At 46.6% G+C, this 26231-nt stretch overlaps 1 protein-coding gene across 3 annotated transcripts in view; it reads right to left on the bottom strand.

Annotated features, from left to right (window-relative positions):
• DPP6 (dipeptidyl peptidase like 6) overlaps window positions 1-26231 on the bottom strand; it is an 846122-nt gene that overhangs the window by 619006 nt on the left and 200885 nt on the right. Inside the window, exon 1 of one of the 3 annotated variants that reach the window (XM_074366689.1) lies at window positions 8350-8903. The exons of the other annotated variants lie outside the window; for them this stretch is intronic. Coding sequence (XP_074222790.1) covers window positions 8350-8580 — 231 coding nt within the window. The 5' untranslated portion in view covers window positions 8581-8903. Of the gene's footprint in view, window positions 1-8349; window positions 8904-26231 lie in introns of those variants that run through there. 3 annotated transcript variants of the gene reach the window in all.

Genomic DNA, 26231 nt, shown 5'->3' on the forward strand with positions numbered 1-26231 from the left:
AAATTGGTTAAAAAAAGATTACATGATCTTTACATATATTTGTAAATGATTTACAACTGTCCGTGTAATGGAAAAATTTCCTTAAATAATAAAGCCACACACACACACACGCATGCACGCACGCAAAGCTTCATTTCAGGAGAGCTACCCTCAGTTCCACTCCACCCCACCAGCCAAAGTCAATGGCAAGGCCACGTGGAACTCTAAGGGAGAGATGCCCACAAGATGCTCAAAGTGGCACCAACGACCCACACAGACCCACGCGATCAGTCAGTCCGAGGTCCGTCGTGAGAGCTCTGAGCCACCCTGACGCCCTGTTCCGTTGCTCTGCTTGCACTGGTGGGTCGGTGGCCCCCAGGCACCCCCCCCCACCCACCCAACCACCGTCCTCATGGAAGTTTCAGCTGAGGCTCTATTCCTTCCGAAGGGCTGTTCTCGCCAGCAGCGCACGCTGCAGCGAGGGGACGGGAGCACGGAGCTGCTAACAGATGGTTCACTCTGAACTCAGCAATTCACCTGCAGTACACGTCCCTCAAGCCTGGCGTGGGAACACACATTTGCAAGTTGGAAAAGACAGAATGAACACGATGGAGGAGACCTAACATTTCACCTGGGAAAGCAGCTGTGTGTCCCACTACAGAGCAAGTGTCCTGAAAGCATGGTCGATTCCCCCCAGGAACACTCCCGGGAAGACCTGTGAAGGTGGGTGGGGAGCCAGTCTAACCCTGGAGGCAGCACGAGGAATACAAAGAAAGGGGCAAGGGACCACATGACCCATCCTCTTCAGGTCTTGAGCTGATCTCCTCAGAAGCCAAGCAGAGCTGAGGATGGACACGCAGAAGCTACAAAAAGCCCAGAACAGGCAGCGCATCTCTGCTGCGTAGAGCCCTGCACACTGGGGTCGGCGACCTCTCGTGGTTGTAAACGTCACGAAACTCAAAAAGTTTTCAAAAAGAGATGAGATAACTTCACCTCTCAGGACTTTTTAAGAGGTTTCTCATTTTTGTTTTACATTTTGAAATTATTGGATGGCGTTCTGCATGAGGCATAGGAAAGATCTGAATATAGTTTAGAAATTAAAACGTTTTGGAGAAAATGATTAGGGGAACTGGGGGCCCACAGCTCTCGCTTGCATTCTTCCACCTCTAATTTCTGCTTTATCCTCCCCCCTCTCCCCTTGTACAACTTGTTTTATTCCTAGATCTTCAGTGCTCCTGTACTCCATTCCTGCTCCCCTTCCGGCTGACGCCGCCTTAAAATATATTCGGTGCACAATATATAGCATATAATGACCTCACACCAGTCAGGACAGCCATCATTGAAAAGTCTGCACATAATAAATGGTGGACAGGGTGTGGAGCAAAGGGGACCCTTCTACACTGCCGGTGGGAATGCAGTTTGGTGCAGCCACTGTGGAAAACAGGATGGAGATTCCTTGTAAAAACTAAAAAAGAGTTACCATATGATCCAGCAATCCCAATCCTGGGCATATACCCAGAGAGAACTCTAATTAAAAGATACAAGCACCCCAAGGTTCACAGCAGCACTGTTTACAACGACCAAGACATGGAAACAACCTGAATGTCCACTGACAGATGACTGGATAAAGAAGAGAACCATTCTCTTTGTAGCCACAGGAGTCTCTCTCTTCCCTGCATTGCTACCAGATCCCAGTCCCCACCAGGGGCTCATCTACAGCGTCCATCCCCCATGCCTACTGCTGTCAACTGAAGCAGGGTGAGCAGAAGGGGAACAGGAATGGGGTACGAAGCAGGGTCTAGGAAGCAGGGCGTTCACCACCTGGAATTCTACCATCTGGACCTTGTGGGCCTTACTGGCTTCTAGGCTTTCTGCAAAATTAGCCATATCTGTTCCTCAATCATGGGACAAAACTGAACATTTCCTGTGCTTCTCATGGATCTGAATGCCGGTGGAAAATACAGAAAAAAATACATATATAGAAGAAAGAGAAGTAAAACTATCAGGGAAACCAACACAGGGCAGAATCGTCTGTTCTTCCCCTTGGCAATTAGCAAAGCCATTTAGAACCCAGAATAATTTAGACTGTTTTACTTCATAATGTTCATACTTTTAAAATTCTGTGATATAATTAATTCCTCCAGTTAATAACTGTACCACAGTGTATACTGAGAAGAACACAGGACAGAAGAGAAGGCTGAGTTTCTCTGAGGTACAGAGAACACCGGTGATTTGCCGAATATTATTCACGTAATGCCTTGTAGCCTTCTCATTTGTAAAATTAGATGCTATCGAATTTTTAAATGTTCTATTTCAGATAATTTCACAGTGCTAGATCATTCTGAAGATAAATGTTCCAAAGTCATTAACCAGAAAGGCTGAGTGTTTTTTTTTTTAACATGTACATAAAATCAAACCAATGTGCTTAAAATAGAAGCAAATCATAAGATGGCACATGGGCACTCAATGCCCTTAACACTAAATTTATTAGACAGAATTTAATTTTAAAAGGATTACTGTACGCATTATTTTTTATAGGCAATCCTCTAGGAAAGAGATCAATATGGTATACTGCACAGAAGCATTCCGTATGCACTCGATAAATGCACTGTTATCATCAGAGTGATTAAAAGGAACAGGGTTGTATACAATCAGCATCTACATCTTACTCAGCAAGTCCTGCCAGTTGCTTGCAAAAATTAAACTCATTAATCATTCTGACTCTAAAGGAGAAAAAGCCTGGGGTATGATATAAAAAGCTCTATTTTATGAAGAAAAAAATGTCCAAAGTCAACATCTAGAGAAATTCCTGTAGACCTAGTGATACTAGAATATTAATCTCCCGTGGGAAAACTGAGTTGATTCCATTGTCAAAAATATAAATGGATACTATGTTATCCTAATGCTTCAGACCTCCTTAAATCTACAGGTAACATACACAAGTAAATTATTTGAAAGTGTACACTGGCAGGAATTAAAAAAAGCGTGCCATATAAAGTAGGCTGTCATTCCCACTTCAAAATGTCTTACGGCCACCCAGCACGCAAATCCACTGAGCAGGCATAATAGTCACCTTCCACAAACAAATTTGGCTTTAAGCAAACATGTCCTTTTGGGGCTGACTCTAGAGAATGGAGGCTTGTTAACACATTGACGTTTGTTTGCTATGATTCACAGTTGACAGCTGACTCATCCAAATGAAAAAAATTAGGCTTCCCCTTGTTAATTTTTCAAGCCAACAGAGTAGCTCTTTGTTATGGGTTTCCTCCCTAGCCAAGGTCACCATGAAGGTGACATGGGATACGTGTAGTGGTGCTTTAAAAAGATACAGGTGCAAGGCACGGACAAGGTCTTTCTGATGCTGTATTTGGCTCCACCCATCAGTCAGCTAGCACTGAATCTTTGTTTATGTCACCAGCCTTACTTCCTTGTGACATAGACAGCTTCCCAATGATGACTCCATGCTCTGTGCTGAGACAGTAAGCAACATTTTGTATCATTCTGTTAACAATACTTTACGAAAACACTGAGAGAGTGACTTTTAGATGGTAAACAGTTCTTACGTGTTTAACACATGTTCTGAAGTGCAGAAAATAAACTTTTCAGGAGGAAGACATTGTACCCAGCAGGGAACGATGATACAGTCTTATAGGGCAGTACACCCATAAGGATACCTCAAAGCTTATCTAGTGAAACGTTACAAGATACTGAGAAAATGTAACAGTACGTGCTCACATACTGTATGCAGTGCTAGGGGATGGAAGAAACAGCAATCCTAGAAGTAGATACAAGGAGATTTGGGAGAAAGTTATCTAGAATAAGCAGATGTGAAGAGAAGGGGAAAGTTAGGGATATATTCCATGTGAATATCTTGTCACCACCCCAGCAATGACCTAGTGCCCAGATGCTTGGCATGTGGAACAAGAGCTGGGAAGAGAGATCACGGTGGTGATCGCCAGGGTCCTTCCAGTTCTACAACTTTCTAATTCTATAAAATAGAAAAGGAAACGATCTTCAGAAGCAATGCTGGGAGATGTATATCAGAGTAATAAAGCTACGTTAGCCATCTTCAAATACAGACGCTGCAAAATACACCCAGCCTCCTTTATCTTCATTCTAATGTATCCAATCTCTAATTTATCTTAGGAGGAGAGCACGAAAGGGAAAGAATAGAACAGTAGAGACCCAAACCTTGCGAGTGTAGGTTCTCCCAGCCTCCTGCATTGAAAGGGGGAAGGAAAAATGATTTACCAAAGGATTCAAAGGCCAAGGTCAGAGAGAGACAGGGCGCGAATTCACGTGGCAGCATGAAAGACACGCGCTGCCAAGGTGTGACGGGCAGGGCAGTAGCCATCAAGAGTGAAAGCTAAGACAACAAAGACTAAAGAGGAACCAGACACTTTATACTGAGTAATTAAGAGGACGCTGATGACACTGTGTGCGCGGCGTCTGCAGTGAAGACAGTAGGAATGCACATTTGCTACCAAGCTGAATAAGGAAAAGGGGTTCGTTGTAACAAGTTGGTGGAATCAGTTTTAGACGACTTGACTGAGAAGCTGAAAGCTCTGAACGACCCCGTGACACCCCATAGCTCCTCTGTAGGTGAGTTACACTGACCAGCATCAAATTAGTCCTGAGAGCAATGGCATCAAGACGACAGTTGAAAGTTGTAGATTTTTTTTCCTATATTAGGAAGAGAAAGTGATATTAAATACTTTAAGAAGCATTTAAAATTGGAGCAGAAGAAAGTAAAGATTAAAAAACTTAAAAAAAGATTAAAGTTGGTAAATTTCCAGGAGGAATTAACAGAATGCTGACATCATACCAGTGAAATATCAAGGTGGAGAGAAAGTAGAAAGGCTGGTTGCTGCAGACCTACAGGAAGATGAAATACTTCATAAGCTGACAGACATCACAGGCAGTGCTTTTTGGCTCTAACCCTGTTTTGGTTAATTTTGCTGTTTCAAAATCCTGTTGTCATCACATTTGCATTGTTAGGAAATCATGTGTCACCAAAAATGAAGAATATAGGAACATGCTGACATGGCCCCAACAAGACAACTGCCCTGGCAGTTATCCAAGGCCTCCGAAGTCCTTCAAGAAATCAAAAGGAAACGCTCCAGCAGGGGCATGACGAAGTTCAATATTTTAAAATTAGTGGAAGTTAATTCCTATTGGAAGTTACTAAATTCCATTAAAAGTCGCTTCCAGCAAAGCTTTCTTTAAGAGTCAACTTATTTTTAAACCTACACAGTGAATTTTAAATCAGAATGGCTATTGATTCCTCAGAGGGGTTTTCCAAGTCATCGACGTTATATTTTAATAAATCTAAGATTGATGAGAAAATTTCAATAGAAAAAGCACTCTGGCTTTATTTCTATTTCAAAGTTAAACTTCACATCTTAAAATTGACCCACCCCAAATAGGCTTTTCTGTGGTGCTACACAGCAGAGAGGTCCTTACACGTGCCTTTGGTGCAGACAGGCAATGTATTCCCTGTCACCCGCCACGCAACCTCGGCATTTGACTCGTCTCTTCTAGACCTGGTGACTACTTTCAGTTTTGCGTTGTGAAGAACTACCCATTCTCGGTCACATTCAGGCATGTGTGTGTACACACATACAGCGGTCAAGAACAACACTTTACTTCCCCCTTTCCAGACGGAAGGACGAGGCACAAAGCTCACTGGATTTTAAAGGTATGCTCCTTACCATCATCTCAGTGACTAAGGTGGGAAAGCTTCTTCTGTTCCATGGAGCAGCTTTCCCTGACCGACAAGCCACAGAAGAGCCATAACACCACCAACCTTAGTGTTGGAACTCTAGAAAGAAGTGCTGGAGATTTCCTGTGTGCTACTGCAGAAGACACTTCAGGACCTCGGACAGCTCCCGCTGTGCCCAGGGGACGTCCAACTGTTTAAGTAAGTGCTTACCTGGTTGCACCAAGGTACACAGAATAATATGCAATTAGAATAATATGCAGTGTGTTCTAATTAGTTGTATATCTTCGGGTTTAAATTCGGGTAGCGGAATTCTTTAATCTTGACAAGGACTGGTATCAGAAAAGCAGTTTTCATATCTACTTTCTTGAGCTAGTACTAAACTCCTATCTTAAGCAAATTGTAGCCCCTGCTCTGGGAGGAAAAGTAATCTGTTTAATACATACATCTATCTTTTAGTAAATTTTTGGTTATAACTTTTTCAATGTTGAATATTTTTTCTGAGAGAAGCAAAAGTTTTCAAGAAACTGATGCTGTATTTAGCCCTGTCTCATTGGTTTAATCATACATTTTAAATATATATATATTTTTTTTCATAAGGGTACTATGGACATATACACTATATTTATACCTATACACACACACATTTTCTGTATTTTCTGGGAAAAAAACATTGATGTCAAGAGTTTACGAATTTAAGATAGATAAACTGTTCAGAGTCATTTCAACAGAAATCATTTGCAAATGTTAAATTCACAATTCGTTTCTCAGTACAATCCTTTTGCTTATCTGAGAAACAGTTCAGATGTATGTCAAACTGAAAAGAAGGAAAATATGCTCTAAGCTTAAGATGAAAAAAATAAAAACAAAAAAGATGGGTGGAGATCATCTGAAACAAAATTCAGGAACTCTCGCCTTTCCTTTCCTTTCTCCTAGCGACACCTAGAGCCTGTTAAGAAGAAACTGCTTATTGTTCTCTCTCCAAGCATAACACAATCCAACGGTTTTAAGTCAGATTTAAGGCAAAAAGTGCATCATTTCTGTCTGCACTGCAGCTCAATTGTCCTCCCTGAGATTCTCAGTAGTTTCAATTCTCAAGAATTTTTCAGCAGTCCCAATGAAACCCCTCCTCAAAGATTCTAATTTCTTGAGCCTGAGAATTCATGCCTTTCCCTCAGGACCTGACCCACTGCAGTGAGGGACATCTCTCTGATATTTCTCCGTGTAACCAGAGGAGTCTGGAAATAATCCAAAAGAAGAAAATCTCACACAAGATCTGATTAACAGGGTGTGTGTGTGTGTGTGTGTGTGTGCGCGCACGCGAGCTCACACACACACATGCACACACAAACTACATCTCTCACAAACTTTTGTCATCTTTGTCACAGTCTCCACACCCTGCATCAATACAACAAAACAAAACCCAAGGCAGGACATGCTGAATAACCATGACTTTCTGCTCGGTGCAGTACATGCAGGACATATTGAATAACCACGACCTTCTGCTCGGTGCAGGGACATGTACAGCCTTAAGTACATCAAGGTAGACTATCTGAGAGGCCGTGTAAATACCTGTGCCCAGGTGTCCCCAGGTGGGAAACTCTCAAAGGTACACGCAGTGAGCTCTACAACCCAACACAGCCAACATAACTCCAGGGGCAGGCCCTGCCTGCCTGTCTGAGAGCCTGTCTGGAATTTTTCTCTTTTTTTTCTGGGAAGAGAAGGTTTCAGTCACATCAGTTTCCTCTCCTCCTGGTCCTCCCTGGCCCTCTGAATAGCTGAAAGGGATCAACACAGGTGGCTGACCTCATCCATCCAAGCAGCCCGCCCCCCTCCTGCTTGAGTCATTGGTTACTAAGGTGATATGCAAAGCCAACCTTTGAAACCCAGGCTTCCAGCCCTGAGAAGAGTAGGAAACATGCTCCAGGAGAAGTTTTCAGCCAAGGCTGTCTAATGTTGTTGCCAGTCCAAGGCTAGGTGTGGGGGAAGCGGGGCCTGACCCCCATCAGCAAAAACTGTGCTGGGCCCTGGGACAGGGGATTGGGCCTCGGATGCTAGTGCGTTTATTTTATTTTATTTTTCTGAAAAGTAAATCACCACCACCACCACTCCCAGCGCTGGTGGGGAGCGCTGGAGAAGTGAGGAGTGGAGGCACGTGAGTGAAGGGACCCCTCAGGCGGCCACAATGTAGATTCCAGGGACAGGTAGGAGGGGGAGAAAAAGAGCCTGGAACAGTATCTTCCCCGAGTCTTAAAGGAGACCGAAAGGAAACAAAGAAAAAGCAAAAGCAAAGAGAAACCAACTTGTAAACACAGACAGATCGAATTCTTTCCTTAAGATCCATAGCACCATGCAATTAACAACAGACATCCACACAGACATCCAGCCGATTCCACATCCCAGCAGCGCAGCTCGGCCAACGCTGCTCCCTCAAAGCCACCAACTCCTGGCCGCCGCTGCAGACAGGGACCGGCTCCAGGACGGCGGTGACCGAGATCCGCGCAAGGAGTGTATTTGTGGGCGCTCCCGAGAGAGGTGGGGGAGGGGAGGGATGAGGGCGCCCCAAGACCATCGCAGACGCGGCGCGGGCGCGTGTCCCCTGCTCTCGGCCCGAGCCCCGCACCGCCCCCCACCCACCAAAGTGCTCTTACGTCCTCGTCGTCACAGTCGCTCCGCGCCTGGTACTGGAACCGGGGCCGGCCGCCCGCGCCGCCGCCGCGCTCCCGGGGCGCCGCCGCCGGCGCCTGGGCTCCGAGGGGCTTGGGCCCCGTGCCGTCTTCCTCCGGCCCCTGGCCGCCCAGGAGGTGGCTCGCCTCCGGGGGCGCCGGGAAGGACCGCGAGGTGTTGATCTTGCCTGTGAACCTCTGGTACAGCGAAGCCATCGGTCTCTGCGCGCCCTGGCTGGCTGTCTTCGGGGTGTTTTTATCTCGGCTTTCTCCCTCTCGGGCTCCCGCTCCCCACCCCCTCCAGGGGGAAAAGGGGAAGAAGAAGGAGAAGAAAGGACGGCGGCAGCGCGGCCGCTCCTCCCGCGCTCCACTCTCAAGTCGCCGCTGGGCGACTGCCTGGCTCAGCCTCCTCCGCTCCCTCCCCTGGCGGCTCGGCGAAGCGGGGGTCTGGGGGTGTGTTCTCTTTTCTGTTTTTTTTTTTTTAACTCCTTGCCACGGCCACGTACGGCCTAATCAAAGCCATTGAAGAAGAAGAAGAAGAAAAAAAAAACACGTAAAGGGAGGGAAAATGCCTAGGCCCCGGAATTTGGCACCACCTAGAGACGGGCGAGCATCCAGAGCGAATCTCCGCGCTCCCCCGCCCCAGGCCCCCCGCGCGGCTCCTCCTCCCCTCGCCCTCCCCACGCGGCCCTCCACCCGCCGTTGATGGCGCCGGGTGGCCGGGGGCTGGCAGCCAGGAGGCGGCAGGGGCGCGTAGGTCGTGGGTGCGGGGGCGAGAGGCGGGGTCGCGCGGGGGGCTCTGGGGCTCCGCGCCCCCGGGAGGCTCACAGGGAGAGCGCGCGGGAGAAGAGGCGGGCGCTGGGGAGGGGGCGTCGGGGGCACGGAGGGAGGGGGCGGCACCCCGAGACGCCCGTCCTCGGCTCGGCGCGGGTCTGCGCTCCGCGTCCACGCGCTCGCATTGCTCGCAGCTGCAGCCCCGGCGCCCAACAAGGCGCTCCCCCTCGTGTTTTCCTCCCAGCTTTTCTTGCCTAACTTGAAACAACACCAGCAGAGACCCCCGGGCCTGGGGGTGCGAATGCGGGTGTGTGGAAGAGCGAACTGCGGGGCTGGGAGGAGACTCAGGGGGCGCTGTCTCGAGTCCCTTTCCTAACCAAGCCAAGCTCTTCAAATCCAGATCCCTTTTCCTTCGTCGGGTTTCAAAAAAGAAAGGAAAAGGTCACGGGAGGCAAGCGAGGGGTGCCCGCTGGAAGCCTTTAGAGCAACTCGGTTAAACGTTCCTCCCCGCACACCCCACTTATTTGTGCGTTTCGCGAACTCCATTTTCGATTTCAATGAACACAAGCGGAGGCTGAAGCATCTGTGATGCCGGTAACTTTTCCAAAGCTCGCTGCGCCCCCCCCCAGCCCCCCACTGAGAGGAAGTGGGAGGGGAAAAACGACCCCAAAGAGGGTGCCAGGGTCAGGGTGCGCAGTAACTCTTGCTGCATTAAAACGTGCTCCAGCGCCCCTGTGTGGAAAGACACAAACTGTGCCTCGGTGCTGGGCTCCGACTCCAGACCGCAGGCTGTCTGGTTTCTCCCCCTCCCTTTCCCGGGGTGGATTCCTCCTTCCTGGCCTCCGGGATCCTCTCTCTCCTGCTGGAATCCGCTCCATCGTCTTCCTGGAGGGTCTAGGCGCTCTTCCTTCAGGCCTGGAACAGCCCTCCTTGCGCAACCCTCTTCCTCTTGTTTGCGGCCCTTCCAGCTAGGATGATCCGTCCCACCCTGAGCGGACCAGGACCCCAGGCTCCGGAGGGAGGAGGCGGGTGGAGAGCTCGCACCTGCGCAGACACTTTGCTGCGCCTTCCACTCCAGGTCCAAGAGGGCAGCTTCACCTTCACCTTCCGGCGGTGCTGCCTGCTCCCCTATGGTTTCCGTGAACATCTCCACTTAGGTTTTCAGAAAAACAGGTGAGGCCTCGGCCACTCAGCAGGCCCTCCTGCAGGCTCGCCAGCCTTTGTTGGATCTGAGTCCAAGGCCATCTCCTGGCACCACGGCTCAAGTCCAGAAATCCCAGAGGGAAAGACAGACCCTGGTTCCTGGTCCTGAAATTGCCTCCTCCCTCTGTGTCTTTAACTTGGGTGGGTGGGTGGGGGAGCCGAATGCAGGTGAGTAAGTCTCCTGGGAGAGGACCCCTTCCCATCCTTCTTCCCTTCTTCTCAAGCTCTCAACCTAGCAGGTAGTCTTGTTTTAAATAAAATTTATAACACATGCATCCACTGTGGTTTCCCTCCACTAAAAAGAAAAGTGCAATCTTAAGGTAGTTGGAAAACACATTCCCTTTACAGAAACTACAAAAGCAAGTAAAACCAGTATCCCAGGTAGCTGGGAGGCTCCCTGTACCACCAAAAGGATGTTGCAGGGGCAGATATCCTGCCCACAGATCTGGGGGTGCCGGAGTATTTCTGCCCCATTTGACTTTGAAGACAGAGGCAACAATTACCAGAGCCATAAAGCTAAACTTTAAAAGTCATCACATTTAGATAACTAGGAAACCTTGCTCTCATCCCCCTCCCCCGCCCAGCTGTGCTTTAGATCCTTGAAGCTGCCTTTCCAAACCGACTTAAAAGGAACGCTCCTCGCTGCTCCCTGCAGCATATGGAGCTGACATTTCGCTAAATACAGAAGCTGTGAGGGTCTTACTTATGTAATATACATACACACATATATATGAAACTTGAAATCGTAACAAGAAGCATGACAAATATTTCCTGCCCTAAAACAATACATACCAAATACAGTACTTACATGGACACAGTTTAGATCTCATACACCATACTTCATAGACGGGTGCCAGTCAACAAGAAGAGATTGACAGGGAGATGAGGAAGGCACACAGGTCCCTCACTTTTAAAATCATACCCCCAAGGGAGCTGGTAGGGCTTCAAATTACAATTTGGTCAAAGTTAAAAATCCTAACTGATTCAGACAATAGGATAAGCAGGTTTGATTTAACATTATCTGTAAAATGAAAAAAAGCTATAAATCTCATAAACAATTGGGGGCACAGTTGAGGCACAAAACTGTTTAAAGAGGCATGTCTGAAAAGTAAACAGGATACAAATGGGGAGGGTCAGGAGCCCCCCAGGGGCCAGTGTGGAGGGACGGAGGCAGAACACTAGTAAACGCATGACCTGCACATGGTGCAGTTTCTCAGGTACCACCTAGACCCAGGGCTCATCAGCTAACTTAAGAAGGATTTGGCTGCTTTTCTCCCCTTGCACATGGAACACAACTCATTTTAAAGAATGATCTGGACTTGGAGCGTTGAGTCTGTGCGTGCATGTTTGTGAGCATATGTGCACTCACACATCCAAATTTGCCTTGAACACTGATACATATATTGCAGTGTCTCTTAGGATATATTGTCAGGACTCGGAAGTCCCTCATGCAAAGAGGAAACTGCTAATATTTTATGATGAATGAAGTGATGCAACTGCAGAGACTAGCAAGCTGTGGCACTTTGTGGTGCATAATTAATTCACTTATTGCCTTCAGTAACCCTTTCCCAACTCCATCCTCTAAACAAGGAGAAAGATTATGAAAAGTAGCAGAACCTCCCAGCGGGCATGAAAATTGAGGTGGAGCGTTTCCACAGGAAGCTTGTCAATCACTGCCTCCACTCAACCTTGAATTCCCAAACACCTCAAATGCGCTCTGCTGAAGTAGGCTTCCAATCCTGCTTATCAGCTAAGCCTGGGAAACCACTTTTGAAAATACTTGGTGAATTGTTTCATGTCAAGATTTTAATTCCTCAATATTGCTTAAAATCCTGTTCACAGACCCGTTTTTCTGTCTAGTTTCATGTGATTATTTCTTCCTTCTTTATTACATAAAAGTGAGTGTGTGTTCATTTTTCCTGGTACCAATTTGCAGAATACATATGATAAGTCATTGGAATTAGGCGGCTGTTGCAAAATACAGTGGATAGTCATTTTTTATAATGACAGTAAGGGAACTTTTTGGTCTACATGCAAGCTAAGCATTGTAAAAATCCCAAAACTATACTGAGATCAGCAGCCTAAGCATGATTTTTTATTACCTAAGAGGTTTTCTTATTTCTAGGAGAGAATTATATCCTGTAGTTCTCTTCCCCTTTCTCTTTGAGGAGAAGGAAGAGGGCAGATCCCTGTTTAAGACTTTTATTCTTTTCCAACACTGATATTTGGAGCAATGAACGGACATACTTTGACAGAAGACTTCCCTAAAAACCTGAGCATCAGTGTTTTAAAAAATCATTACACAGTACTCGTATAAATGGGGAGAAATAAACAAGTATTTCAGTAGCTTGAGAGAATACAGTATAAGTACATAAATAGTAGGCACCAACTCCTCTCCTCTCTTTCTTTAGAATGTTTTTTTTGCAAGATGACTACCAATGTGGGTCTGGCTGGTACGACATCTTTAAAACCTTTACAAATAGGAAACATCCAGCACAAGAAAAAGGAATTGCTAAATCCTGGCTTTAACGCAAGGTGAAAGTAGCAACTAAGTTAACTTTGAGCTTTTCAAATTCATACTTAAAAGATTAACATGTTTTAAAGAAGAACATTGATTTTAACCCAGCAAAAAGGCTTCTGCTAGAATTAAGACAGTTCGATGTTTATTTCCCAGCACTTCCCTGCCTGTTAGTCGTGACACCGTGCCTCTGCCTGGCTCTTACACACAGTTTGAAACATGCGCACAACTGCCCGTCCCAGCAGCACCCGTGCACGCGGACGTGGTTATCAACACACGTGGTAAAGCTGATGGCCGAGTGAGTAAAGCAACCACGGATTCAGCCAAGCCCAGGGCACATACTCTTGTTCTCAGCCCGGTGGGCGGCGGTAACCCGCTCTTCCTTCCCCGCGGGGCCCCGAACACACGTGACCTCTGCCCGTGGACACTGGACCGTGACTTGCTTCCTCTCTGCTCCCACTTGGCACCCTCCTTCCTCCCCTTCCTCTTTCTTGTCTTCCATCCCCCCTTGCTCTGGAGCAACAGCAGTCAATTATCTAATTTTTTCCTCTAAAAATGTCTTGCTGCTCTCTGAATACTTACAAAGCCTCGCCTTTCACTACCATCATGGCCTCAGAAATTATCTAAATAGTCACTTTACCTCCTAGAGGAGGCATCGACCTCTGTCTTTTCACGTGTTCCGATTATTCAGTGACAGCTTCCACAGTGCTTTCCAAGGCTCCTAAGATTTCTAGAATGTGAGATACAGAAGAGAGTCTGTTGTTTCTGTCTGTCCCTGGTGATCGTTTGAGCACAACCAAGTTGTCGTCCAAGATGTCTTAATTCATACATCACGCATTATTAGATTAAAAGGGAAGCGACTTCCGCTCCGAAACGCCCCCAGAGCTCCTTGCCTTTCAAACCACGCGCTTCCCAAGTCCAGTGAATTAAGTTGAATCTGCTTCCCTTTAATGTTGCAGTGACATTAATGAGCCTCTGCAATTCCGGGCTTCACTTTTCTAACCAGCAGAGGTGGTGGCTGTGTTCTGGAAGAAGAGAAAGCTCTTATCCGCTCTCTCCTGTGACGGACGGTGGGCATTTGAAGGGCCGAGTCTGGCTGGCTGTGACACAACGGGAAGCAGGCTCCGCGGCGCAGGCCTCAGACTGGGTTTTTTTTTTTTCAATCACGTCACCCAGAGGGGTTCCTAGGCGTTCACTGGAAAGGAGCAATGAAACAGAAAAGGACAGACAGAATCGGGGTCACTCGAATGCAGGGTCTTCTTTAGACAGTAGGAAACAGAGCTAGCGCTGGTTCATTGGCTTCTCCATGTAAATTCTGCTCCACTGCAGGCCAAGGGAAATTGCCACAGAAAGTGAAAAACCCGGCTCCACTGGAAACCAATCCAGTCGTACAGAAGGGCCGAGGGCATGATGTCCGGCAGGACTGACATTCAGGGAAGGCCAGGTGCAAGGCTGATTTCATCAGCAGCCAGAAATAGCACAAGAAGATGAGCTAAGCCCAGCGAATTGGCCCCTGGGGCCAGGCACCACGTGTCCCGCGCTGGGATGCCCAGGCAGGATGCATTGCTGAATCTGGCTGAGGATGAGATGCCTTAGACAGGCAGGGCCAGACGCCACCCTGAGGCAGGCCAGGCAGGGAGAAGGGCCACCTGCTTCCTGGACAGCTCCTGGGTGGAATTCGGAAAAGTCTCTTAAAATGCCGTTTCCCACCCTATCTCACCCAGTGTCAACCGTTGCCAGAACCAACACCATTCCTTCGAGTTAAGGCACTGTCCGAAATAGCACCAGTGAAAAACAGCGAACAGCCAAGGCCCGAGTGAGAAGAAAAGCAAACAGCCACCCTCGATGGCACGAGTACCACAGGGACAAGCCACCCTCCCCAGGGGAGAGGCAGTCTGGGTCCCTGCCTCCTCTTCCAAGAGCACAACGCAGTCCACACCAGGGGCTTCTAGTTCACCTTTGAGGTGAGTCATTATTTCCATATTCATAACTGTGATGGGCTGGAGTTTTGTTCGGCCAATCCGCACTCGCCCACCTGCCTTTCAGCTCAACTTCCAGCAGGACCAAACGGCTCGCTCTGACCAACAGAGGATGAATGGACATGATGCAGGCAGAGGCCCTCCAGGTACCAGCAGAGCCTGGCGGGCCTCCTGCACTCAGACAACGCATCCTGTGCGAGCATGGCCTCAGGAACACGGCTCTCGTATGAGAACACACTCGGGGAGACTTGAACCCAACCCATAACTTGGATTTAACCCAGAGATCAGGGGACACAAGGCATAAGCACCCAACTGAGCCCATGCAGACCAGCTGTGTCACATTAGACCAGCAGCAACGTGAATCCTGAGTTAAAGCCATTGCACTTGGGACGATTCGTTACATAGCACGCTTGCGTCATGCTATGAATCGGGATCTAGCTCGCTAAAACTAAAATCAAATACATGCCTAGAACCTAGGAAAATAGATTTTTAGACAATAAATCTAATTGTATGCATGAAATCTATGCATAAAATCAAATTGAAGCATTTCACTTGTTTATTCAGTAAATATTGTACCAGTCATTGTTCTGTTCTAGCTGCGTTCGAGGGACGACACAGGTAACTGAAATGAGCACAGTCCTTGCTTTCATACAGACTGCAGTCAGGCCTCCTCTCAGTGACTCAGGACTGGTGCTATAAACTGATAAGGCCTTCCTTTTAGGAATAGATGTGGTTTTCTCAATTTCTTACTCATTGGGTACATCCCCAGCCAGCCCTGCTAGTTCTATTAGAAAGAGACCATTAGAAACCACCAGATCACAAACGTGTTCAGAATAACATCCTGGTTGTTTATTACAGGAGCACAAAAGAGCCTTTTCAACCCGAAAGCGCAGTGGCTCTCCAAGGGTTGTCTCTGGACCAGGAGCGTAAGGGTCACCTAGGAATTTGTTAGAGTGAAGATTCTGGGCCCCATCCCAAACCTACTGAGTCAGAAACTCGGGGACAGGCCCGGCATCCGGTGAGTCTGATGGACACTCAAGTTTAAGAAGCAAACGCTGCACTAGAATAACCACTACAGCATACTTCTGAATGGCACCAAGGCGAGCTGGAAGACTCCCAGAACGTTAGCTCATTCCCGGGAAACAGCTTACCTGTTTAGCATAGTTAACAAGGACTGTCCAGAGGGTAGGGATTTTTCCAGAATGTGCAAAGGCCAGTCTGCCTCATTTAAATGGGGGTTACCTTAGCAGTTCACTCAAAGTCAAAATAGAATGGAGGCCAGGTGGTCTTTTGGGGGGCACTTTCAGAATGCTGTTTCACCCTTAAACTGAGATGTTTAAGGCTCATCTCAGCAGGAAGGTAGAGGCCAAAAGGAATTAACAAAGCAGACATCAAAGATATGGTCAAAGCTAAGGGACCACTCCTGCTGGGGCTTATCTCAGAAAATCTTTGATTTTGCACCTTAGCAGAGAGCCTCTCCCATCTTGCCAGAACAGATGCAACTTGGCAGATGAGCTCTGGAGAACTGCAAGAAAAATAAATCTTACTTTCAGAAATTGATTTCTTTAAAACCCCCAGTGCCTCTGGTTTAGACTCATTGCTTTTTTAACGCAAGAAAAAAAATCTTGTCATGAATTAAAAATCAATGAAGTTAATAAACATATTCGAGTTGAAAACCAACTTTTATGGACTTAATTTTCCTGAATCTACTTCTTTAAGGCACCTTAAAATGTTTCAGATAAAATCCCTTTTTTTTTTTTTTTTTTCCACAATCACTTCAGATCTTCTCCAGACCTCCATGGAAAAAAACCTGTGAATTTAAAAATGGGCCACTGATACTTTCAGTGGCTCAGTGGTTTTCTTGAATTTAACACATTCTCTGAACCACATGCAGGGGGTTAATAGTTACGGGTAACTACCAGTGTATATACACAATAGATCCTGACTGTCAAGTGCAAGACATAACCTTGAGAAAGAAAATAAACTGCAAGCCTGACTCTGTTCCTTCACACTGCCTCAAGCAAGTACAACAGACGTCAACGCAAAACCCTGGCCCATGCGTGTATGGGTATGTCAGATATGAGATGCAGAGGGTTCTCGTTAATGAAAACAGATTATATTAGGGGCAATGAAATGGAAACGAAGCTTCTCATTTGCTTCACGCGGGTAACTCAATTCACTGTGCACTGTAACTCCATCAGCTCCCCTGGACCCGTCTCTGAACAATTTCCTTCTCATAAAGGGGAAAAAACAGGTTTGTCTATCCTCCTAACTGCATTTCCAATCACTGTAATCTGGAACTCAAAAGAGTAATTCTCCAAACAATTGCTTGTATTTATATTTTGCTTGACAGGTAAACAGAAATTGCCCGTTGGCTAAAGAAATCCATTAGTCACATAAGCCTGCAATTTGAACAGAGTTTTTCCTCACTCACAGCAAAAACAAAATTGGCTCGCTGCTATAATAGGATGAGGCGGGGCCCATTCGCTCCTCAGATCGCGCTTGGAGCCCCTGACAGGTTCCCTCACCTCATCCCCGACGACCCGTAATCACCACTGTTTCTTCATTTCTAACCCAACAACCCCCAGATTGCATTATGTACCCGGGACCTTTCCAGTCTTCATGAGGAAGAATGGATAAATTAATGCTTTCAAAGGACGTGGAAGGATTTCTTAGGCATCCTATGATAAAAGCAGCAGCAGTAGAGGAATCTGTTTCCATCTGGGTTTCGGGGTCCCTTCCTTTCTTTCTCTCTGAGCTCCCGGATTGCACACAACCTCAACTCAACTGCAAATGAGATGTAAATGGTTAGCTGTGATTGAAATGAATGCTGAGTTTCCAAATTGAGATATTCAAAGTCATTAGATAAATATCTTTCTTGAGTATCTAATTTACTCAAAGAAAAATAATTTACAATGATTAAACCCAAACCTACCATGGATTAGAATACAAAATTCATGACTGTGCTAAGACAGAGCATACAACTTCACAGAAGCTGCCCGCGGACCCCAGACCCTCAGCGGAATCCCTGCACCATGACGGGCACTGTCACGGAAAACCTTGGAATAGGTACTAGTCTAACGTCACACCCACTGGTAACATCTGTGTTTCACTGTCTTCCAGTCAAATAACCTGAACTTCAGGACCTGAGCTAAGATTGCCACTGGTTCCTGGGCGAAGCCGGCTGTCCTCTTGGATTTATCCACCCAATGAAAAACTTCCCCTTGAAGTGATGGTATCTCAGACACAGAACATCTCAGGGGCTAAGCCCCCCAGCCCTTGGTCTCGACTCTGGATCAAGTGGGATAAGGGGGATTTCCTGGACCAGCCCGCACAGCTACAGGAAGAGAATGCAAGCAAGTGATCCGCAGACTCTTCCATCTCCCCTCGATACCCGTGATCTCTGAGAAAAAACCATCGTCATCAAGATTAACACAATTCTGGATTTTTCAAAAATCCTTTTGGGAAGGAGGTTGGAGAAACCCTCACGTATTCCCCGATTCTGTGACTTTTAGCTCCTGGACCACATCTTCTCATCATCTCCCTGTATGGTGTTGGTCAGATTTAACTGCTCAGGACACGATGGAAGACTTCTACAAAGATACTGTTCACTATTGTTCACTGACTTAAAAAAACCCCTAGATTTGTACTACACTTCACACTGGGGAAAGCTGGATATTAGGCATTGAATTAGTGCTTTGGAGAAAGCCAAAGTTTTTTTTAGTTTGTTTTCCAGAGGAAATTACATGAAATTTTTCTGTGGGCGTCTTCCAACACACACGTTCTTTATCCTCAGTGGCGAGAAATCACCCATGTGACTGATTGCTCCTTGGTTACCAAAAATTATGCACCTATTCCTTCTTAATTTCTGCTCATCAATATAGAATTTCTGCCCTCAAGTTAAAGATGTCTGCTTGGCTAAAGAAATGTAGAAGGTCTTCTGGGTGCCATTGGAAAGAGTTTCTCCTTCCGGATACAAGGCAGTAGTAAGAGGAGGGACCTCTTCTCTCTTCCCCAGCATTTCCCCTCCGATCTTCTATCTCTGAGCAAAGTTGTGTGAGGACACGAGAGCACGGAGCCACTGCAGCCTTTCTGTGACCACAAGAAGAAGGGGCAAACGCTTGCACTGATGTAACCCCAGAACCCAGACAGCTCAGAGCCAGTAACTAAACTCAGAGCATCCTCCCAGGTAGGAACCCCTGTTTTAGCCCCTTTCCGTTAGGAATAGTTACGTAGCCCAAAGTGCTCCCAACAGACACAGCATGACCCCTGGCTCTTCCTCAGTGAGCTCTTTGCACGGGGAGAAGTCACGAAGCATCAGTTTTCTCATCTACAACACGAAGATGTCAAGAGAGGTCTTTCCCATCAGCTTTACCTACAACACAGGGCTCCTGAGAGCTTCCAGTGTGTTGTTATTACAGGGAAACCAAAGTTCATATATAGACCTAACCTTGGGGAAAACTGGGGCTGCCTCCAGCTAATGTGCTACAAAACGCACACTAAGTTTTCCACCTGATTCTTCCTTGTCCTTGTCTCCGATTCTGCATTTGGACTTCTTGTTGATTTCGACACATTCTTCCAACTGGAGTATTTGGAGGACAATGTATGTCAACTCTGGAAAGCCTCATTATACATGCGACGTGAAGACATATGCTCTGTGAGCTAGTCTCTCTCCAGGGCTGATAAAGCCGCAGGGAAGCAGTGTGGGTCCAAAACAGGGAGGGGTAGGGGAAAGGGGGAGTCAGGGCTTTACCAAGTTAAATAATAGTACCGAAACTCTAACGTCGCCCAGCACTTTATATGGAAAGTGTTGTCAAATACGCCATCTCACCGCCTCAGGGAGGCTCCGAAGAAGATGCACCTTGATTTGGTGTCAGAAGAGCCAGTTTGGAACCCACTCAACCAGGGCTGCTCTGAGCTGCGGGGTGACAGGCCTGGAATCCTCCAGCCCCCAGGCGGAGCAGGGCAGGCTGTGTAGCCGCAGGCTGGGCGCGTGTCCAGGGCACCAGAATCAGAGTAAGGGTGGCAAGTGCACGTCAGTGTATCCCAGCTCCGATGAACTCATCGAACTGTGCGCTCAGAGCACCTGGGAAGAGCGCAGGACCAGTACGCGCCCACCTCCCCATCATCTGCGTTCTCCAGGGGGATGCCCGCCACGTCCTCTCCAGCACACAGACGCTCCCAGCAGCTTTGTCTGTCATAGCACAGAACAGAAAAAACAAAAACCAAAACCTCAAACGTGCATTAACAAGTAAAAAAAAAAAAAAAAAAACAAGAAGACCTGGGAAGAACCTTGCTGTCAGCACGCCTTTATGCATGTGTCCCTGCAGCACTGAGCTCCGGAGCTGCCCTTTGGAACCGGAGGGGCGTCCCCTCTGCGCCTTATGAATCCAGGCGGCAGTGGGGGTGCTCCCTGAACGTTGGTTGAATATGAATTTTGCTCCATGTTTACGAGCCTCCTGTCTATCAAAGGCAAAGGCAGATTATTTTATTTTATTTTATTTTTACAGAACTTGGAGTTGAGAGAAGCAAGCAAGAAAAATAGGCTCATAGTGCGCTCCCTTTGTCTTGCAGCTTGCTTTGCTTGTCCGGACCTCGTGTGCTGTTGGTTCTTTGTCTCGATTCAGGGGAAGGAAAGAACACGAGGAAAACAGACACATGCATTCCTTAGGGTCTCAGGGCTCCTTTATGCTCACTTCTCCTTACTGCTTCCCTGTCCCCGTCATTCTGCACCAGCGGCGCCCTTGGGCTGGCACCCCTGCCACCCCACAACAACGTGGCAGATCCTATTTGCATACAGCTTTTTATTTGGACAACCCTTGGGTGAATTCAATTACCTGCCAAACGAAAGCAACACAACAAGCAACAGAAAAGACAACACGAGACAAAACCAACAGTCCTGTGAACATGCTGGTTTTGGGCACGCGGAGAGCAGCTCGGAGCACGACGCGGCCACTCGGGGGTGCTGTGGGAGTGCGGAAGTGCCAGCTTGGCTCAGCCCCGGCGACAAAGGGCAGCTCTTCATTCTGATCACACCATTTTTGCATTCAACTGATCGCATGGGAAGTGAGGCAGCCTTTAGGAAGACTTTTGTTTCCTGTGAAAAGGAAGACTGCTGTCTTATGCTCGTGCTTTCAATGTTTGAAAGACACTCCCAGAAAACTAAAGTCAAAATGACCCATAACTCTGTTTTCTCATTTGTTGAAGATTCAGATATTCTGGAGTGGGGGTGAGGGGTGCACAATAATGAGCTAAATTCCCATCTATCATGGAGGACAGGCATGTGACCTAGATGGGATTGTGTGCCAAGGATTTCATGGTTCACAAGGGATCCTGGATCATCTTTGGTCTTTTTTATCCACTGGGCCCTCAGTGTATGGGATACAGAATTGGCATTAATGGCGTGGGAGGCCAGCCAGGGAGCTATTGAGAGGGGGTGATGGGCTGGATTGTAACCAGGCGCTGTTTGAACTAGACTGGCTCATTCCACCTACCACTTTCTTCTTCTCTCCTCTCCTCTTCCTGCTCCTCCTCCTCCTCCCCCTTCCTTCTTCCAGATAAAAAGAAATCCATAGAGAGGAGTCTATGCAATGATAGCTGACACTCATCCCCCCCCCCAAAAAAAATGAAATAGATGGAGGACCTTGGAGAACTTACAAGGGTCATGTCTGCACAAGTCTGGGAGAGTGTGAATTGTAGGATCTGTGAAAAGTTACTTGTTAATTTGGAAAACATAGCTTTACAATCTATTTTCAGTCAGATTTTAAAACATGCATGTTTTCATACAAACTCACAAGGGATCTTGGAAGCTAGGACGTCAGTAAGTCCGCTGACACCCACCAATGAGCTCTGAATTTATTTGCCAACTTTCAGCCCATGAAGGGCTTTGTTGACGAACACTAATAGATTCCACTGAAGGGGGCTTCACAGTCATATGTGTTACACACATCACTGTATTTAGCAATGTCAGAAGCCCTGTGGTGTAGGAATCACAGAGCTGGATTTTAACCCTAGTCTGTCCCAGTGCCACGTTATCCAAGAACATCCTGCTAGACTTCCGTCCACTTACTTGTGTCATTTTGATGAGTCATGCACTAGAGCACATCTCAGGAAGTCGTGAAACTGTATTTCCAGATGGCACAATCCTAGCCTTACTTCAAAGCCCAGCTCACAAGCCACTCCAAAGCCCAGCTCACAAGCCACTCCATCTGAGAGGTCTTCCACGACTTTTTTTAGAAGTCAGTAATTGTCTTGCTGAATCCTCAAAATGTCCCTAAGTACCTGCCTCATAAAACACACCACTCTCTGTCCTGTGCTGTTCGTTCGTGTACTCAAGCAACGCTCATGACTGGGCGTTAATATGGCCATTCCTGTCTTAGCTCCCCCATCAGACGTTCCTTAAGAAGAAAATACACGTCTGACTAAGGCTCATGCGAGGAACTCTGGGGTATACAGAGAAGGTGCTCGAGTTAGAGGAAAGTTCATTTAAGCCCCACTTATCTACACACAGTCTTCGCAGAGGTGGACTGCTCCAAGGTACCATGTTGGCGTCTGTCGGGAGGTGCTCTAATGGTGAAGGTGCCGTGTCGTTCACAAGAGCGCCTTTCAGAAACTAAGGGCCATAACCCATTGGTCAACCATGTTAGTGATGAAATTAGTGTATGATTTGAAAGAAGAATTTGAAGACCCTGCTGCGCTGTGTGTGTATTCCTCCTACACGCACATGGGGCTCCTCCCAGTGCTGGACGCCTCCCTTGGGTCTCCTCCCCCAGAGTGCAAGCTCCCTGAGAGGCGGGACTGCTTCCATCTCTTCCACTGTTCATACCCGTGTCTATCACAGTGCCTGGGACCTTGGACGTGAGCAAGAAATAATTTGTCAAGTGAATAAAATGAGGCTGAAACAACAACAACAAGAAAATCATGGTAGGCGAGTCTTGGTTGCGTATCATCTCAGAGACTCACTGATGCAAGTTTAGAAACCCTTTCCCCGAGTTTACCAATATGCATGGGGGGGGCAGGATTTATTGCCCTCTAACATCCTAGACTCCCAAGCCAAGTATAGAAAGACAAACAGTTTTATGGTATGCAAACAAAACTTCTGGGTACAGGCGTTATCAAGACGGGTTTTGTCATAGTTCACAGAGGAAATGCACTTGGTGCTCCAGGGGCTGGGCGGCCACTGAGCCCCAGTTTACCTCCCAGTATCCCTCAGGAAAGAGCAGATCTTCCATCCAGAGGAGGCTTAACTGGGTGAAAACGGAAAGGGCTTTCAGTTGAGATTTTTATTTTGTTTTAGTGACATGGCCGTTTATCTCCAAGAAGCTAATAAAAGTGCACCCCAGAGAACCTACTATTGCACAATGCTATGTAGAATAGATATTAAATCCCCCCGGTGTGACTTATCTATCCAAAATGAAATTAATGCCATTGAGAAGAAGCCAATGTAATAGTTCCAGGTTATGAAATTGATTTCTTACATATACTAGTTGTGTCGAATACTTAAATTAGTTCTTCACATATTTATTCATCTACTGAGTCAGTGTTGTTAATTATAGCAACAGTGATTCTTTAAAAAAAAAAAAAAACACCTCTATAAACATTTGCTTCAAGGGCTACCTGTGAACCTTGGAAAAATACATATGGCGCCAGGCCAGAGCCACAAGCCTGCTGGGTGGCCCTGGGAGACCTGTACTGTCGGTTTCAAACAATGATTCTGTCTCAGTGAACACTCAGCACACTAGCAGGGAAAATGAATTCACAGAATGTAAACAGACTGAAATCCTTCCTCTGAGGTACCTGCCAGGGTCAAAGCTGATCACAGTCAACTACCCGTCTCCTCTCTGGTGCCTGTGAAATCCGTCTTCCTACCGAGCTCAAAGTGCTTGGACCCAGGATGCCCTGACACGGCAATTAACATGATTTCCCAGTGAGCCCAGGGACTTCCAAATGTCTGCATCAAGACGCACAGGTCTGCAGCAGCCTTGAACCGGGAGGCTAAGCAAGACGCAGCAAGACCATATTATAGTTTTGAATAATGAAACTCAGTTCCTGCAGGTGTCTCCCTGGAGAAAGTGGAGATTAACGCGCTTTCAAAGGATTGTTAAATAGATTAAATAAATTTGTTATACAACATTGATTTTAGCGCGCACACACACACACACACACACACACAAACACATCTGTAGGCTTTTCATGATGAAGTCTTCCTGGCTCTACACCATTCTAGCTTTTCACTGGGTGGTTCAGCCAGTGAGTTCACATTTATAAGACAGTCTGTTCACTTTTTAAAGACTTTATTTTTGTCAAGGTCTCCAACAGCAAGGACAGTTGCTCTCCTATTTTCATCAATATAGTTAATAAATACATTGTACCAAACACATAAAAAAGGGCAAATGGTGCCAAAATGATCTGTGGGAATAATCTTTGCAGATATCTGTGGAGGAGACAAGATGAAAAAACACTCAGTCTGTGCCTCTGCTATAATTTTAAGCTTCTTGATGCTTTTACGTCTTCCATATAGTCTTCCTAGGTGTGTTTAAGTTGACAAACGGCTCTCTGGATAGAAGCATAATGCTGGAATATCAGAACGTACAGACGGAATCTGTACATCAGAAGCTGGACGTCTCAACGCCCTAGTACTACGACCACCATCCCAAGTCATTCCTGCAAGGAAAATAAAATGGGTGGCTTTTTTTTTTTTTTTTGGTACTCTGATGAGGGGCAGAAAGGAAATAAATTAGCAGTGTAAGGGAGACATCATTCAGACTTGCGTTTCTGGTTCGTTATCTGTAGTAAATGAAATGAGTCACATAATTTAACACGTGATTATTGTATTATTGTATCATCACTTATGTGTGAAAGGCAATGAGTCCTAGAGTTTAACTTGTTCACTTTACTTGCTTATTTTCAAATCTTAAAGTAAGTCCATTACTTGACCATAAATCTTCTCTCCTGGGGCCTTTTCATTCTGTCATTCAGAGATGGTGTAGAAAGTATTTTGTCCATTGAAGCCTGACAACCAACTACTGAGGGGTTTTCCACAAAGAAAGGGTATAGACTGTGCAAATGTAAACCCCAGGAAGGACCCTTAAGACTGAAAATCTTATAGCACAAAGAGTTTGCTGGTCCCGGGGAACGCAGGATTGGGTGGGAAGGATGCCCCAGCAAGAAACCAAGACGTAGGAACAGGTCAAGATGAAGCTGTGGGCTCTGGACACTTTGTATATGTTTTAGCCTCAGAAAAGGTCGGTTCTCTCAGTTTGGATTGGGTGGGCGTGGGGCTCTGAATGCAGCCAGTGACGAGGACTGATCAAAGAGACTGACGGAGTAACCTTCTCAGTTTTCTACTGGTTGAGCCTCTATGAGACAAAAGCAGCCTTCAGGTAAGTCAATGACAGAAGGAAAAGGAGAATAAAAACAAAAGTGAAACTGAGATGAATCCCGCGTGCCCAGATGCGTGAAGGGAGACGCGAGCGACGCCCAGACACCTGCAAGGACGACTTATCCGTCCTGGGCTGCTTTCACGCCATCGACCGTCTGAAGAGAGCGCCCTGTGTCCTGACGGTCGGTGGGAGAATGGATGGATAGCCCGCACTAGTAAAACGGGAAGGGAAGCGCTGGACAGCTGAGTGACGCATGTCACTCCTCAGCATGACCTCAGACAAGTCTCCTGTCTTTCCCTGAATCTCAGCTGCCTCGACTATTAATTCAAAGGGTTGGAACAAGGGCCTGCCTGAGGTTCTTTCCTGCTGTAAGCTTTACAGACCACACTATCCAGCAACAGAAACTCCTTTCTTTTTTTAATTGAAGTATAGTTGATTTACTATATTTCAGGTGCACAGCAAAGTGATTCGGATATACATATACATTCTTTTTCATTACAGCTTATTACCAGACATTGAATATAGTTCCCTCTGTTATACAGTAGGTCCTTGTTGTTCGTCTATTTTATCTATTTTTGCTTTGAAAGGATCTGACCAGGTGCATCTGTTTTTACACGAAATTGTTTGCATTGTTTCTGGGAAGGAACAAATGCAGCTTGCCAACAACACTATAGAAAAAAGTGGTGGACTTAGTTGGCCCCACACTTCCTAAGTCATAATTCGGTACAACTGTAAATACTACCACGAGAATTGCAGCGTTCACATCCTTCATCCTTCAGGTCCTTCAAATCATCTCAGTGACCTTTCTACCAACATTGCCGGGGCAGAAACAGTCCACTGTGTGTCTATAAACATGTGATGTCTGATGCCTATCAATGAGCTCTGATTAATAAGCTACATGGCAAAGGGGTCTAGAAACCATGTCATACTAGAGGAAACTGAAAAAGCAGCCATTTGTGATAAATATTGCTTGCTCTTGTTTGTATGGGAATGGGCGCCACGTAAGAAAAG

The sequence above is a fragment of the Camelus bactrianus genome, chromosome 7 (assembly GCF_048773025.1).
Source record: "Camelus bactrianus isolate YW-2024 breed Bactrian camel chromosome 7, ASM4877302v1, whole genome shotgun sequence".
Lineage (NCBI taxonomy): Eukaryota > Metazoa > Chordata > Mammalia > Artiodactyla > Camelidae > Camelus > Camelus bactrianus.